The 18,453-nt window shown below is 42.1% G+C and overlaps 1 protein-coding gene across 3 annotated transcripts in view; it reads right to left on the bottom strand.

The window, feature by feature from the left end:
* Positions 1–16,304, bottom strand: part of AKT3 (AKT serine/threonine kinase 3) — a 306,832-nt gene extending 290,528 nt beyond the window's left edge. For 2 of the 3 annotated variants that reach the window (XM_023247426.2, XM_023247427.2), the window contains exons 1-2: positions 16,182–16,304; positions 5,221–5,378 (exon numbers count right to left, since the gene is read on the bottom strand). In XM_023247426.2, coding sequence (XP_023103194.1) covers positions 5,221–5,266 — 46 coding nt within the window. In that variant the 5' untranslated portion in view covers positions 5,267–5,378; positions 16,182–16,304. Of the gene's footprint in view, positions 1–5,220; positions 5,379–9,747; positions 9,925–16,181 lie in introns of those variants that run through there. The other variant, XM_045049318.1, reaches the window with a different exon arrangement.
* Between the last annotated feature and the right edge of the window lie 2,149 nt (positions 16,305–18,453).

Here is an 18,453-nt window from a genome sequence, read left to right as displayed (position 1 = left end):
AGAGAGAGAGCATGAACAGGGGAGGGTCAGAGAAAGAGGGAGACACAGAATCTGAAACAGGCTCCAGGCTCTGAGCTGTCAACACAGAGCCCGACGCGGGGCTCGAACCCACGGACCGTGAGATCATGACCTGAGCCGAAGTCGACACCTAACCGACTGAGCCACCCAGGCACCCCCATCAGTCAAATGTTTTTAATGATAAAACCACCTCTTAAATTTGTACCAATTTCAGCATTGTAAGACTGTGCATTGACCACCAATACATTACAGATTTTAACATGTTGTCAAGGAACTGGCTCTCCACCTTTAGAAGAGACTACTTACCTTCTTAGGAAACAGTACTATTACGCAAACGGAATTTTATAAATTACAATTAGCCCTGGTTAATGCTATTGCAACCTACTTAATTCAATAATTTAGACCTTTTAAGCTGGTTAAATTTCCCACTTTATTAATGCAACACCTTTCTTCACAGCAACTATTAGCCCTTACTGTAACAGGACAAACTTAGAGTAAAACTTTTGACATCAGGTTTAGAGACTGGCAGTACAGACAGGCTGGTCTGTGACCAGCCTCTGGTCACTTCTCTCTTGTGAAGGAGAGAGTCTAAGAAGTGTTTAACACGTCTGCAGGTATCTCCTAAGCTGATGTGCTCTCCCAGGACCATCAAGCAGGAAAATGTAGACGGTACTTTACTCCACGTGTGCTACATGACGTTTCCTTTACTGTCATTTCTGACACCAACAATACTACATCAATGTGTTATCTCAATTAATATTTACCATTCTGTAATTGCTCCAGAAAAGTACAGGAAAAAAAGGTTTCAATGCTGATATATCACCAATAACCGAAGTTAGGAAAGTATCTGCCCCACACAGTATCATTAATTATTTTTAACTCTGTTTTTTCCTTCTCCAGGATGCTATTTAATGATGAACAACTTATTTACATCAAAAGTACAAATGAAATGAGATTATATCTAGATAGGAGCTAACATGAACTGATTCACAAATGCAAGTTTGAGAAAAAGGACTGATAGTCAAACTAAGGGTAACTGTGAATTTTTTATATCGATACTTTTATTAATAGTTTACAAATACTCTGTACACATTAGCTCACAATGCTTACCAGCACACTGTGAGGTAAAGAAGGCAGACATTATATATTTATTTTAAAACAAGTACACCAGAGTTCAGGTGATGATAATCTACCTGCCCAGTGTAAAGAGGCAGAGAATACTACTACTCTTTAAGAAGAAATTCTTTGAGCCAAAATATGTCCAAACAGCAACAACAGACTAATGAAATTTGCTTGACTAAAACAGAAGATTATTCTTAAAATCATACTGAAAATCTCTAAAGGAATAAATTAAGAATAGTTCAGAGGAAAAAAATGCCCCATTTGGTTTCCCCTAATATTTCAACTAATGCTTGTAAGAGTCCAGTTAAAAGTACCATTACAAATCCTCATTCAGAGAATCTAGCCAGTCGTAAGTACAGGGAAAATACATGAATTACAAAAACAGACAGAGGTCACTACCAGTAAACTCAGTCTTTCATTCACAAATAAACCAACAGGGATCATCAGATACCTGAGGAATACTAACACCACCAAGGAAAAAAAAATAATAAACAAAATAAACAAACTGAAAAAGTTATTCGAAGCAGATAAAAAATTTAAAAATAGTCTCGTTGGTGTGCTTTGATTAAAAATCTGTAAAATAAGAGCGGGTGGCTAGGAACTACAAAGAATTCCCAGAAATATAAAGTAATAGCTGAAATAAATAATTCAGTAAAGGGTTCAAAGAAAAAGTTAAGGAATCTTCCAGAACAAGGAGAGAAAACAAAGAAATTAAAGAAAAAATTTTAAAACAGAGCACTGATATAGATGCTCTAAGGGAAAAAACCATACAAGAATACAGAAGACACAGAAGGGAAAAAATAACAAAAGAAATACAGAAGACTCCCCAGAATTAAACACATTTGCCTGCATATTCTAAGGGTCCACCAAATGCTTTACAGGTGAATTAAAAAGAACCACATCTTATCCTCCTTAAATTTTATAAAGCCAAGGATAAAGAGGCATGAACACAACAAACTTCAAGAGGACAACAAACAGGTTACCTAGAAAGAAATTACTCCTATTAGTGTTAAGCCTCTTACCAGTAAAACTGGTTACCAAAAGGTAACGGAATGCAGCCTTCAAAACTCTGAAGGAAAACTGTTTCACAACTGAATTCTATACCCAGCAAAGGTATGCATCAGGTGTAAAAGTGAAAAGCACATTTTCAAACACTGTGTTGACATATTCTTTCTGAAAGAAGTTCTTCAGTAAATTGAAAAAAGGAAAAAAAAAAAAAAACTACTTCTAGAAAACCATAAAATAAATCCAAAACAAATAGGGGAAAGACAGGAGATCTAAGAAAGCACTGAACTTGTCCAGGAATGCAATTAAATAACATGCTACTAGCTGAGTATCACACCTAGAAAAAGGTCAGTTCACAATAGAATTTTGACAAATACCAGGATTAAAAAGCTGGATGACCAAGTGATACAAGGAAGACAGCAAAGCATACACTCTTTTACCAATGGGAGGAAACGTGACAATTAGAAAATCCAGGAAAAACCATTATAGCCCAAACCAGAGGCCAAACCAAAGTGCGTCATGATCTTGAACACCAACAGAGTATGAGGGGATCATTTGCTCTCTATGGCTCCCATCACACGCACCCACCATACTGCTCTGGTTGGCAGCAGGTACTGTTTACTTATCATAATATCGATTACTGCTTCTCCGAATCAGCAAGTATAACTATTACAAACCCTGAAAATATAAAATAAACGTTCAGTTGCCACAAACTGGGAGGGGAATGTGGGAAATTCAGAGGAAAGATTGTGTAGGGTACTCCCAAAGTGGTCAGTTTAGAGATGATGTGTAAGTACTTTCTAGAATGAAGAGTGCACCATGAGCCCACTCCCTCCCTTTAGGGAAGGAAGAGAACAGGTATTAACAAGTCAAATTCTTCATTTTTCATAAGGGCGATACATGAGATTATGTAAGACTACTCAAAAATAAAGCTTAGCGTATTATACACAAAACTGGGATAATAATCACCAAAAAAAGTATAAAATACAAAAGGTCTACAATGGTTATCTCTGAGGAGAGAAACCAGTTGGAAGAGCACACGACAGAAAAGACTTTTACTTATCATTTTATATCTTTGTGTACTATTAACCAAGGCAGGAAAAATGCAAAGAAATCCTGGTCCAGTTTTTTCTTGCTTCTATGCCCCACGCAGTTTAAACCGACCTTTTATCATGGTGTTTCAGGTAAGACGCAATTAACTAAACAAACTCAAGAACAACCCTAAATCTTTGACAACATGTGGTGCCGGCAATAACTTACACTTGTGTTCAAGCTCTCAAAACACATCCACATCCATCACCTCACTTAATCGTCAAAACAGACTTAATGGGAGCAGACATTAGAGGTGCATAAAGTATTACTCCAAAAGGTTTACGTGATTTGCCGTCCCCAAAAAACAAAGTAGGAAAGACAGTATAAATATAATAGACAAGTTAAAAAAACAAAGAAAAAGCACCTTCAGACAGCAGTGAAATCTGAAAATGTCTTCTAAATTTATAATATAACATACAATAAATTAAACTCAATTGTACAATAGTTGGCTGAAACCGTTTGATAGTTAAGCACACACTTACCGTATGAGCAGCAATCTCGTTCCCAGGTCACTGCCCAAGGGAAAAGGAAAACAAACCACACCAAGACATGATCTCCAATGTGCATAGCTGCCTTATGTGTAATAGCCCCAAACTAGAAATAGCTCAAATATCCATCAGCCAGTAAATAAATAGATTGTGGTACGTCCAGACTACAGAACATGCCTCAACAATAAAAAGGAACAAACTTGTGATGTACACAGCGATGTGGATGAATCGTTCAAGTATTATGCTACATGAAAGTAACCAGACACAGAGGACCAGATGAGTGTACTTATAAGGAAGATTACAGTTGTAGCAGATTAGGGGTCCCAGGGCTCAGGAAAGAGGACGGACTGCAGAGCGGAATAGGGGTGCTTTCGGAGTGACAGAGATGTTCAACGTCATGACTGCAGTGTTTGTTATGCTACTGCATGCATGTAGCAAAATTCATCCCCGTGTACACTTAAAATAGGGGAATTGTATTGGTATGGAAATTATAACTCAATAAGGATGAATTTTTAGAAATGAGTAATACATAATCCCATTTAACTACTGACAATGACTTTCCAAACATAGGTATTAAGTACAGACCCGCAAAAAACATTGAAATCACTATTTAAAAGGTAACTTTTAATCAGGAAATAGATACAGTATACAGGAACTTAAAAGTCCTAAGAATGCAACAGTCCTCATACTACTCAATTTGGCCACGTGGATAAACAGTAGTTGCCTGGCAACGAGTCTACACTCTAGATTTCTTAATAAACACATTGACCACATTAAAAGGTGATCTCTTAGGAGATAAACTAAGCTTTACATTAAAGAGTTCTTCCTTTAAAGTAAAAATAATGTAAAAAGAATAATAATGCATTTGAATTATTTATCTAAAGTAGGAGCGAACAGCAAACAAGAAATACTAAAACTAGATCATGAAAAATAAAAGTATGCAATTAAACATAAACACACACACGCAGAAACCCTTTCTTCAGTTGGTCTCTTACTTTAGGACTTTCCTCACCTAACTTACAGGGTTGTTGAAGCCAGAAGTTTGTGGGTGAGCTCTTTCCCCTTTAACCCTAGAAGCCCTTCCCCCTGCTTTCACCCAAACCGGCTTAATATAAATTTACATGTCTTTAAATGCATACAAGTTAGGCACTTTTCTAGATTATTAAATCGTCCTACAGACATCTCTCTGGATTGCAGAGTTGCTGTGGACAGCACAGAAAAATCCAACAGGAACTTTCTGTAACATGCAAGCACACAACATCCCAGAGAGCCAAATGTTCAGAACTGTAGTAAGGATCAAAATCAGGAATTACTTAGAATCCCTACATAACAAGCAAATTCCTAACACATATGTTAAATATCATTTCTCTCTTCCTGGACGTAGTATGTCCGTTTACTTTGTTAACAGCGTCAGGAAAAATATCAACTTCCAGGACACCACCAACCATTCGCACACTTACCAACCACATTATGTGCAGCTTTGTTGAACACTTACCCCTCTTCTGAACCCAACCTTCTTTCACGATGGTGACATCGCTCATGATGGCTCCCCTCTGAGCCCCCAACTTGGAGAAATGGTACTTTGTGATATCAGCTTTGGGGTTTGGATTCTCTGCTGCTGCTGCCCTTCCCACTCTCTAGTGATGACTCAGCCTGGAAGGAAGTATTGAAGAAAGAATTTCTTTTTTTTCCATTCTTGCAACTCATACAGCAATAACAAACAACTAATTCTTTGTAAATGTCTTCAACTGGCCTGACCTCACATAAAAATCTAACTCCTCAAACTGGGGAACTTATTTATTAAATAGTTCTACCATGAACGTGCTTCCCTGGTCTTGTGACAGATTTCAAACGATAGTGAAACTTTTAACCTAAGAGGCTGTAGTAAAAAAATGCCTTCAGAAACCACTGACCCACCTATACAAATAACACAGAAAATCTGTTTGTGGGGCTGTGTGTCTGAAGGGAAAAGGGAAGAAAATGAAAGTGAAGTGGACTAAAAGTAAACTCTCATGTACATCTAGTTTCAAAATCTCTGTAAATTTAGGAATATTTATGGCAAAGCAATTGTGAATGTTTTTAGTTGCTATATTTTATGCAAAATACAACATGCTAAGAAACCAACACTTAGGTATGGTTGGTCTGTCTTGCTCCAAGAAATATTTTAGATTACAAAATTAGATTACAGTGAATTTTTAGATTGTGAATAAAATATTACAAATAATATATAATCAATTATTTTTAAAAGCAGACGAGGTGAAACATGGGGAACATGAAAGTGGAAAAAAGTACGGAGTATTTGAGATGTGTCAAGAACAAGTGCTTACGTCTATTACCCTTAGGTAAGCCTCACAGTAGCCCTAGGAGGGTACCATTAACTCCATTTCTTTTTTTTTTTTTTTTTCCAACATTTATTTATTTTTGGGACAGAGAGAGACAGAGCGTGAACAGGGGAGGGGCAGAGAGAGAGGGAGACACAGAATCGGAAACAGGCTCCAGGCTCTGAGCCATCAGCCCAGAGCCCGACGCAGGGCTCGAACTCACGGACCGCGAGATCGTGACCTGGCTGAAGTCGGACGCTTAACCGACTGCGCCACCCAGGCACCCCCATTAACTCCATTTCACAGAAGAGGAAACTGGGGCTCACAGAATTCAGCAGCTTGCCTGAATCCAACAGAGCTCCTCAAGGATGGAGCCAATACGGCCGACTCCAGAGCCTGCAGAAACTATACTGCCTTAAGACAAAAAGAAGCCAGAGTAGAAGTCTACATATCTGTAAAAGATGGGCCACAAATTTAGCAGAAAGCTTTCAGGAAGCGATGCAAATAAGGAAACACCATCGGTTTCAGTATTTACAGTATCCACGAATATTTTTAAAAAGAGAAAAAGAAGTTGCTTCAGAGGGAACACAATTTTTCCTGGAATAAAAATCTGAAATGTATCCCATGGGTCTTTATAAGATAGCTTGCAGGGTAACAAAGTCCTCAAAAATACTCTGATACATACACTAATGAGTTTTACTTATTGTCCCCCTCAACCTAAAAGAGGAAAACGCCAAGATAAAGCTGAGTTAAAAATAGTTCCACAGAGGGGCACCGGGGGGTGGCTCAGTCGGTTAAGCGTCTGACACTTGATTTTGACTCATGTCATGATCTCACAGTTGGTGAGTTCGAGCCCAGAGTCAGGCTCTGTGCTGACAGTGCAGAGCCTGCTTGGGATTCTCTCTCTCCCTCCCTCTCTCTCTGCCTCTCCCCCTCTCAAAATAAATAAGTAAGCTTAAAAATTATGTTTCCACAGAAAGGGACCAAAAACTGTGGTCCAGCTACATGAGCATTTATATGGTCCAGAAACATAATTTTAGATAAATTTAGGCATAAATATTAGGTAACCACAAAAATGGATAGATGGACTATATAACTATACTACTTTCTCAGACTGGGTTTTGATAAATAGTGCATAGCAGTAAGTTCAAGGTTAGACTCCCTCACTGGTACTGGACTGAATTACAACCCCTTTCCCAATGCAAATTAAGTGGAAAGCCTACTCCTTTCACAGTCAGGAATCAAGACTGAGTCAGGAATTAAACCCTGACAAAGTTTGTGTGGCTGAATAGAAAACCACCCCAATAGGTACCCTCAGCACCCACAGGTAAGGCCAAGACTGTCCCCGTAGTCATTGGATCTCATACTACATAGAGTCCAAAGGGATATTAGAATCTGAGTGTATTTTGCCAAGATATGTTTGAAACAATACTAAACGAAATTCCAAAAAAATTAAGAAAAAAAGATGAAAAGAGAAAAAAATTCTCTGGCCAAATAAGTTTGGAAAATTCCACAAGCCATATCTTTCTCTTAAAACATCACTATTGGGGCACCTGGGTGGTTCAGTCAGTTAAGTGCCCGACTTTGGCTCAGGTCATGAACTCACAGTCCCTGAGTTCGAGCCCCACGTCAGGCTCTGTGCTGACAGCTCGGAGCCTGGAACCTGCTTCGGATTCTGTGTCTCCTCTCTCTGTCCTTCCCCCACTCACGCTCTGTCTCTCTCTCAAAAATAAACAAACATTAAAAAAAAATTAAAACATCACTATTAACATATTAAAGATATAAAGTATGTATATATAACCTTAATTATCTCAGCAAATCCTAAATTTATTGAACACACAGAGCTCTTTTTTTTTTTTCTTTAGCAGCATGTACTGATATCCATGGGGGCACACTTTGAGAAATGGCCACATCACACAAGACAAGACTCATTTCGCCACTAAAAAACGGGCCAAAAACAAAACAAAAACAAAAGCCTTCAGTAAAGAATCCAAACGTCATTTTAATTTGATTTATGTAACTTTCTGAAAATTGGCTACATAATCCAGAACTGGATAACTGAAAAGGGTTAGTTCTTTATACTACATAAATAATTACAAAAAAATTAAATATTGGGAGCACTAGTGCAAAACGATGACTTTAGAAGAGCTGCACTACAGACCTTCTCTTTGGCAACACTTGTAGCAAGGGGCCTCATATCTATTGAAGTCATTCTTGCTTTCTGACTGCAAAATGATATAATTTGGGTTAAAAACAAAACAAAACAAAACAAAACAAAAAACCCTCCTATCTCAATATTCTTGGAATTGGAAATGGAAGAGATCAGGGGTCAGAAGAGATCAGAGGTCAACATTCAATAATAACCAAAAAATAATACATATCCCTTTCCATTAAAATAATCTGCATCACAACACCCTTGCAAAGAACACTAAAAAACAAAAGTATTTTCAAAATTCATTGCACTTTTTAAGTTGACATTTCATTGTTGGGAGTTCAAAGTAGGAAAGGACCTTCATTTTATAGTTGAGGAAACAGAGTACAGATGGATGAAGCGACTTGCCCAAGGTCACACAGCTGCTTTCTGAGGGAACCAAGACACCAGAGAACCAGGCACATGTTCTTTCCACTAGCACTGCCCCTTCAGTACAAAACAATATACGGAAATATCCAGGTCAACCCAAATCAATGAATTTTGTTTTATAATGAAACTTTCAAAAAACTAGCTTTTGTGATAAAAATGTTTATCAGTGCTTATGCATTTCGATTAAACTGCTTATATGTATGCTAAATCGACAGGACACAATTTATAATCGTCATCAGGACCAGTAAACCCACATTATAGAAATGGCTTTATCCATTTGCATCTTAAAATGTTACCAAATTCTACCCGTAATCGTAATATTCAGCTTTAAAGGTGCTCCTAGGACTCCCAGCTAAAATGACACATTCTATGAAATAACTTAGAAGACATTCAAACGTATACTACTTCAGAGTTACAACCGATAGGCTAGAAATAAATGCTATCTCGTGTGCACAAACACAATGCTACTGACTCTTAAGCAGTAAACCATATTCTTTGATTTAATTTCCTTACAGTGGCAAGGCTCTTGCAACCAAGTCATCTAACTCTCCCACTCAGTGTTCCGTGTTGCCAAAAACATTATTCTGCAAAATGATGAGCAATGAGCTGGACATGAACTCCACCTCCTCCTACGGTCCCAACTTCTCCAGAACTGTGTTCTACCCAATGAGCTCTAAGAGACAAAATTTGGTTTCTTTTTCTTGTAAGCTTGTTGCACTAAATATTTCATTGCTGAATAATCTAATTTTGTCTATTCTTAAAAAAAAAAGCATACAAAATTCTTGGCAGATTCAATTTACAATTCACACAAAGCAGTTACACTAAAGGTACTTTTCATTCAAAACTATTTGCAAATTTGATAACTGCATTTGGATATCACTTCACAATTTACAAAACATTTTCACATCTTGTATCTCATTCAACAGCATTATTATTATTTAGTAAAGCAATCTGACAGTGCCTGGCACATAAGAGATGCTCAACAAATACAGGATGAATGAAAGAGTGCATGAATGAAAGAGAGAAGATACAGCTTTGCATAACTAATAAAGAACACACTAAGCAAACTAATATTGTAAGTCAACAGAGAGAATGGTATTAAGTCATCTTAAAAACAAACCTGAACTCAAATGTTATGGAATGTAATTAAAATCACAAGAAATCCTCTTCCTTATTCATTAAAGTACGTTTGCTATAGACGTCCGCTAATTGTGAGGACTAGCACGTTTCTCCACATTCTTGGATACTTTTTGTTGAAATGAAGTCAAGTTTCAACTCCCAAACAATTAAGCATTAACACTGCCCCAAAATTATCTATTGTGGAAGGAAAAAAGAGAAAGAATGGCATATTCTCTTAATGATATTTATAACAACTTTTAAAAGATACTGGTTTACTTACGGCAACACACCATTCAGTCTTAAACGATAATTAAACTTCTTCAAACATCTTTTTAAAATATCACTCACGGAGCACCTGGGTGGCTCATTCGATTAAGCGTCTAACTCTTGTTTTTGGCTCAGGTCACAATCTCACGGTTTCATGAGTTCAAGCCCCACATCAGGCTCTGCGCTGACAGTGCTGAGCCTGCTTGGGATCCTCTCTCCCTCTCTCTCTCTCTGCCCCTCCCCCACTCGAGGGGTCTCTGCCTCTCTCCAAATTAAAAACATAAATAAATAAAATGCCATTCGAGGAAAAAACATACAGCCTGCACACATTCAGTCCGTAAACAGGTACTGACTGCATGCGCTGTGACAAGGACTGTACTGGGCATACAGGGAGGGAAGCAAAATAGAGAATTTAAAAATCTCTTCCACACAACAGTTTGTTATCAGAGTGCTTTCACATATATTACCCCATTTTGACTAAAAATGAATCTATGTAACAGCTATTGCACTACAATTGTGAGCCCAGGAAAACTGTGACCAATCAAAACCGAGGACGTTATTTCCTCGCTGTTAGCATAACAAGATAAGTGATAGCACCAAGAGTGACTGCCTGCCATTCCAGTCTTCTTTCATTGTGGGACGCCTTCTACCAAGTAACCCAATGCCAAGTCTCAGAAGTATGGGTAACATCTGTGAATCGCTCCAACATTTTTTTCTGTTATCAAATTCTTTTTCAAAAGTCCAAGAGAGCACAAGGTTTTCCAATAAATTCAAAACTAAATATAACTGTGGCATCACAGAGGAAATTATAACAACAGAAGACTAGAAGGTTGACATAAAGTTAAAATGCACGCCAGCCAATTTTATTCTTTACAAATTAGAACAAGATTCACAGGTTAATTCCTAAGTTTAAAGCCACAATACCACCTATAATACAACTTTCTCTAAACTGTATGCTTGGCTATAACACTACATAGAACGTACTTGCTCTGCACCACAGTTTTTTATATTCTTTAGATATGCCTAGCCAAACTGAATTAATGAAGGACATCTCACGTTCAAATTCAACAGAATATTACTACACTGAAACACAAATGATTGTCAAGGGTAATCATAGAACAACTCTATGCTATCTACTGATTTCAAGAAATAGGTGAAACTAACATATGCCATAATAAATTCATAAGATCATACCAAACTTTTAAAGGATTTCAGGGAAAGGAAAAATACTGAAATGGAAAGGAAATTCAAGGCAACTTGCTCTGCACTTCAAATAACTCTCAGCAGGTCTGTCCCACTTCAGAGTCATTATCCTGTTAAAAAAAAAACCGTATCATATGGGGAAAGCGAGCCACACAAACTATGTATTTTGGATCTTTTCCTCTCTGCAGAGTACAATAACAAACTTTGTGGATTTTCTTAAAACTCTATGTATAGATCCCTTCACTGTCTCACCCTAGAGGAAAATACCTGAAGAAGCATCAGCAAGATTTCCAACTTTCACACAAAATTTCAGTTCTTTCAAAGTGCCAGCTCTTAAAAATCAACTTCATCAACTTTTAAATATATACACAAAAATGTAGAGCGTTTTCCCCTTCTTCCTTATCCCAGTTTTTCAGGCATCTGAATGCCATTTCAACCAACCCATCCATTACTGACCAAATAAAAAAGCAATTTGTGCTAGGTGCTGTATTTAATATCCTGCTTTGAAACAACTAGGAAAATGCCCACTGGATTCCTTTGGTCCAGCTAATGCACAGAATAAGCTATTGACGAATGATCTCCCCACATTTCCTGCATGAGGTGTGGCTTGTCATAGGTGAAGTCACGTATGACACTTTTCCACTGCATATGTAAAAACGATTTAAGATCATACCCCATGGTATGGGATCCCATAACAAAGTTCATCACAATGGCTCATTAGAAAACACTGGGCAGGCCCAGAAACTGGGGTCCCTGTTCCCAACTCTGCCCCACCCCGGGTGATGCTATATGAGGTCCTTTAATTCTCTGTGCTTCCGTTTTCTTAGCCATTAAAATAAAAGTGTAGCATTCGATGAACATAAATAGCTTCACAGCTCTTCCAGAGCTACGAGTTAGGATTCTTCAAGTTCAAATCCACTGAGTATCCACCTGGCTTACAGATGGCATCTTAGGTGACACTATCATGATTATACACAGTTCCCGTCTTCAAAAGGCTCCTATGTGGCTGGGAAGATCAAACACCAAATTCCACTTCAACAAAAACTGGACTGAACTCCAATCCTGGCAAAAGACCATCTTCCTCCCCATCCCATCCCCAGTCTCCCAGACAGAGTCAGAGGCTTTGGTAATTAACACAAGAGAGAAAACTCCTCACTTGAGCATCTTCTAGAGATTTCTTCTGGTAAGTCATTTTACTTTCTCCTCGGAAGATTAGCAAAATATACCCATTTACAAAATGTGAACTGGCTGCTGCTGGTGATGAATGAATATCAAGACAATATTGAGAAGACAACCAAAAAGCAAATCTACAGGTCAAGAAACATATATTATCTATCAACAACTATGTGACAATCACCTGACAAAGGAAATGTGTTTACGGTGCTATGGTATTATATGTAAACATTTGTGGCATTTAACCTGGCCTCTGACATAACCTATGCGAGAGAGAATGTTATGGATCCATCGGTATACTTTGTTTTACTATATTAACACGATTTCAGTGGAAATTACTGTACTGTATGCGTTATCAAAGTTGAGTATGTCACCATGAAGTCTAAGGACAGGTACCAGCAACTTAGGAAAAAAATGAAGGAAAAAAGTGTTTCAGAATAAGGAGCATTCCACTGAAATGGATTTTCATCATACCGGACTAGTACGTGTTTTCTCCTATGAAAACCACTTTCAAAAGTGTAGCAGGGGCTGTCGGGAAGCCTAAACAAGCGGACACACGGAACAGCGCCCGGCACGTAGCAAGTTCTCACCAAGGCACCAGCAGCACTGACTCTAAACCTAACCTAACTCTATCTGTCATACGTGAAAGTGATAAAGTTTTCAGTTAACATCACGTGACCCAGGGCTAACCTTCCAGGTGACTACAGAGAAGCGCACGCTGTCCGAAACCAGGATTTAGAAAAACAATGCACACTCCTGAAAACCTGGAGTCAAAAACTGACCAACTTGGAATGACTTACACATTCTAACACAAATCTACAAAAATTCATTATGTGCACTAACATATATTGAGAAAAACAAAACTGCGAGTCAAATTAAGACTGACTTGCTCAAAACAAATGAAATGGTTTACTTTTCTGTGCTGCCTCTTATCTTATTCAAATACAAAGTCTTGTAAATCAAATATTTTTTAATGCTTCAAACTTAATCACATTATACAGACAAGATCCTATCCAATCATGCTAAAAATCCAATTAACATGTCCTTAACAATAATTGCCTTATCTTCTCAAGGGTGAATTCTTGAACTGAAAAGTGTGAAGATTAAAGAAAGTGATAAAAGAAAGTGAAAAGAAAGTGATGAAAAGAAAGTGTAGTTATCTTTTCACAAAAATATGCAAAATTTAAGCCAACTGTAAACTTCCACAAAATCAATTTGTAAAACAGGTTCCTCTTTTTAAAAGAAACCCAAATAGTTGGAAATTTCCACTGAAATTTTTAAGAAATAAAATCCCTCATATGTTTAAATCAAAACCTAGGGCTTAAAAAAATCTTAAATCCCTACTTTGCACAAGACTCCATTATGCTAAGTACATTTGTCCTAGGATATGTTTAACCAAAACATGTTTAGATTTACAATGATTCTGAAAACAAATTCTCTTTCTAATGGTAGTAATCTTCTAAATGAAATGTAAATAAGAAAAGTTCATAATCAAATGAGCCCCCCTAGCAACACAGTTCACACTCTAATAATTTGTTGGAGGAATGAATGAAATCTTATTTAAAATCTTTTACAGCTATAAAATTACATGGACCAAAAAGTCCAAAGCTGAACCCTTAAGTACCTTCACACACACAACTTAAACTAGGAGGCAATGTCAAACCAAAAATTTTTAAGTTGGAAAACAACTCACTAAAGTAATCATTACAGAAAGACTAAGTGTAGGGGGTAAAATGGATGCAAATAATAGTTTCCTAAGTTTTGGGGGTTTTTTTATAGGATTACTTTAGATATTTTTTAAATGCTGTAGGAAACCTTACTACTACAAACACATACCACAAACATACAACTGAAAACTGTAACTCTACATTCATCTAAATTCCAGTGTTGTCTCATTCATGTGATACATGCACTCCCTCACTTTAAAATTAGAAGCTCAAGCCAATTAAAGATATTGGGGTCAACCCTAGTGAGAAAAAAACAAAAAGCAGGTCTTCAAATACAGTGTCCTTGGTAAACTTGGAAAGTCAAGATCATGTGTTGGCAAAGGTAAAAAAAAAAAAAAAAATCTACAGTCCTGATACAGATCGCCCAAATTATTGGGCATTCACCTTAGAAAGCTGGCCATTTACTCAAAATTGGATATCTTAATAAGAAGTATTTTCATGTTTTAGACAAGCACTTCTTGAATGGGTGTGTGTTTTAGACAACCACCTCCTGGAATATTCATTCATTTACACGTATTTTGCTATGATACTGAAGTTCTGAAAACAAACTTTCCTAAACCATGTTTACAGGACTCTTAAAGCTTTGGCTTTTCCAATTATTTCCTAACAACGTATAACCTAATTTAATGAGTTTCCACCAAAGACAAAACCCAGGGGTTTTCTAGTAATTTACAGTCTACTAAAAGATATAAAATGACCATGCCTTACCAAATATGGAACACATACCTAGCTTGAAGACTTGAGGCAGTTGGCAAGATATTAACTGCCAAAAGTCATCATTTCACAGCTTTTAGCTACAAGGTGAACTAATAAAGCATAAGCACTGTATTGACAGTACTACTTAATCAATATACACACGTAGGTCTCGCTGTTGATTTTCTATTTGAAACGTCATCTATTACAAACTACTGGGCTCTCAACCAATTACCACACTGGTGAAATGAGTTGGGTTTTATTTTCATAACGTTCTCTTGATGCAAGAAATGGGAGCACCCTACCTACCCTACCCTCATGGTTAAGCCTTTCCTCAGCTTTCAGAAGATAAACAGTAAATATCGGTATTGAAGACCTGGCCCCAAAGAGACTCAATCCAGCCTAAACGAAGATCCCCGGGTAATCCCGAACAGGGAGTGACCCCCGCCTGGGAATCAGGGTGAGCACCGCGACCAGCCAGGCTTCAACTTTGGGCTCCGAGGGCCCAGCCAGCATCATGGCTGATGCAGACCGATGCGCAGGAGGAGGAGGTGGACGAGGAAGAGGCTGGTTTGTTTACTTGCAGCCAGAGCCGCCGCCGCCGCCGCCGGCAGCGACAGCATCACTGGATCCGCCAAACCCAGCATCTTCCGCACATTTCTATTCTTAGCACACAACTCCCAAGCGGATTAAAACCCCACTACTATTAAAAACACAGACGAGCACGTTACCCACCTCCCACACACACCCCCACCTCCCCCTCAGGGCCGTCTCTTCCTGCGCGCCGGCAGCAGGGGAGGGTGGGGAGGAAGGAGACCCCGGGGGACGCCGGTGCATCCTCGCCCGCACCCCACCCCGCGCGCGCAGACAGCCCCCGCGCCGGGGAGCGCGGCAGACGGCCCCCTCCCCCCAACCCAAACACGCCGGCACGGGCGCTCCCCGCGTTATATAAGCCCGCCGCCCCCGCCCGGGCGGCGCCCCCTCCTCACGCCGCGCGGCCGGGGCCGGCGGGGAGCGGGCGCTGCGCAGGGACTGGAGGCGCCAGGGCCGGGGCAGCGCAGACGCGGCCGATACCGCTAGGCCGGGAACACCCTCCCCGGCCCCCCGCGCGCGCCGCCGCCCCCCAGCTTCCCCCGGAAAGTGAGGGGGTGCCGGTGTCAGCGGCGCCGGGCATCCCCCGGCCTCCCCACCCACACCCACACCCGAGCCTCTGGTGACCCGGCACCCGCCCACGCCCCCGGCGCGGTGACAACCCAGACGCCCCCGCCTCCCCCCCCCCCCGCCCGAAGGAGGCCCGGGGCCGGGGGCCCGGAGAGAGTGGAGGCCAGGCGGGGAGGGGGCGAGCGGGGGGAGGGGGGGCGGTGGCTGTTACCTGCAAAGGCGGCGGCGGCGGCCCCGCAGCTGCTCGGGCGGCGGCGGAGGATGGAGCCGGGGGGGCGGGGGGAGGAGAGGGGGCGACTCGGGGGTCCCCCCTCCCTCCTCCTCCCCTCCTGTCCTCCCCCCACCCCGCAGAGCCTCTGGCCCCCCTGGAGCCCGGTGCGGCCGGCGGGAGGGCAGGCGAAGGCTGCAGGGGAGGGAGGAGGGAGCCGGCCGGGCCGGGCCGCGGAGCTGGAGCGGGAGGCGGCGGCGGCGGCGGCGGCGGCGGCGGGAGGGGAGGGCGGAGGGAGGGCGGCGGCGGGGGGGAGGAGGAGGCGGAGACTCTACATGGGAATCGGATATCGGCTACAAATTCAATTCATCACCAGAAAACACCGCTCGGGCGGGGGCCGGGTCACGCCGGCTAGGCGGCGGCGGGCGGAGGCTCCGGGCCCTGGGGCGCGCCCGGCGCGGGTCGGGGGTCTGCGGCCTCCTCTCGGGGGCCGCGCCTCGCCCGGGGACCCCGCCGCCTCCCCGCCCCCTCCTTCCTCCCTCCCCGGCCGCCGCCGCCGCCGATCGCTTCTCGCCGCCGCCGCCGCCGCCGCCGCCGCCGCCGCCGCCGCCGCCGCCGCCGCCGCCGCGGGGCTTGTTGTTGACTTTGAGGAAAACTCCTGACGTCAGGGGCTGGCTCTCGGCGACTGGCGGGAGCGGCTTCCCCGCGTCCCCGGCCCTGCCCGCCGCCTCTGCTCCCCTCCCTGCCGCGCCCTCGTCCGCAGGCTTCCCCGCGCCCCCCAAAGCCGCGGCGCCCCGCGCCCCCTCTCCTCTCGCGAGAACATCCCCCCAGCCCGGCGGAGCCGGCAGCGGGGGCCGGCGCTCCTGGGCGGGAAGTTTTGGCTCTCCCCGCGCCCTCGTGGCCCGCGGCGGCCCCCGAGGCCCGCTGCCCGCTGCCCCCCGCCGCCGCCGCTGCCGCCCCGGGGAGGTGGGCGGTGCCCGGTGCGGAGGGGAGCCCGGGTGCCGGGAGCGGGCGGCGAGCGGACCCCACCCTAGGCGCCCCGGTGCTCGGTCCCGAGCGCCCGGCCCTCCCCGACCCTCCCGGGAGACCTGGCCGCCCGGCCCGAGAACACCTCTCGGGAGAGCCGGCCCCGCGCTCCGGGCCGCAGTCGTGACCGCACCGGGAGGACAGCTGGCCCTGGCATCGGAATTCACTCTTAAAATGACACCCTTTTTAGGGATACTAGTTTTCGTTGACTTTGGGGAAGCCATGATGTACTGCATTCACTACGAAGAAGATACCATTTCTTTCCTTTGAACTTCATGGCTCCTGAGAATATTTGCAGTGGAGACACCAGTTTTGCAAGATGGCCATAGTTTCCCATGCAACAGTCCATAAAGTTACAAAGGAAGTTTATTTTTTCTGACACCATGTTCTGTCGCCTCTGGAACACTTTGAAAAATCCGTATTGTTTCACCACGTGGTTCTAGCCTTGTTGATGTACCTGTTTCTCCCAGTGCAAGATTCTTACTAGTGCTTCTGGTTTGAAGGATTCCTCCTGACGTGCACTTCCTTCTCTGCTTTTCCATGGCCAGACAACATTGTGAGGGTAGTCCTTCTTGTATACTATGTGTGGACAAGAGTCTAAAACGTAAGAAGAAACGGGGGAGGTGGGCCAATTTTCTCCGTTTGCGAGGGAAACCTTTCCCCGACGATTCTAGAATAAAATTTGCCTTTTTAAGATACGCAATCCACCCCACGGAAAAAAGTCCTCAATTTTCCCCATGTTTCCCAACACATCAAGAACTGATTAATAGATAGTAGACTGATCCTTAATCCAGTTTACAGGGTGTAAAATGGACGCCATTTATTGCCATAATTATCAGGCCTCTAACAGTCCCCATCTGCAAAATGATTCTGTTAGAGATTTCTTCCTGTAAGACACAATATTGGGTCAGAATTTTGTTCTATAGTAACCCAACCCACTTCTCATGTTGAAGAAAACAATCCCTTATGATACCAGCCCTAAAAAGTGTCTCCAACGCTCTTACAAATATTTAACTGTGAGAGTTGCGGTGTTCTGAATTACTAATATCTCTTATCAATTTTAATTTTCATTTGTTTTTTGATTTTAACAACATTTTTGTGAGAACCAAATTTGTTTTACAAGCCAAACTGCCTCGAACTATTTCATCTAGTCTCACCATATTATAGTAAATCTTAGGTGGGTTACACCCTAAAATTAAGTATTGTATAAACTACAGTGAACTACATACTCCAGGCTTTTTTTTTTTTT

The sequence above is a fragment of the Felis catus genome, chromosome F1 (assembly GCF_018350175.1).
Source record: "Felis catus isolate Fca126 chromosome F1, F.catus_Fca126_mat1.0, whole genome shotgun sequence".
NCBI lineage: Eukaryota > Metazoa > Chordata > Mammalia > Carnivora > Felidae > Felis > Felis catus.
Note: the sequence above shows the minus strand (reverse complement) of the source record. Positions and strands in the feature narration are given on the sequence as shown.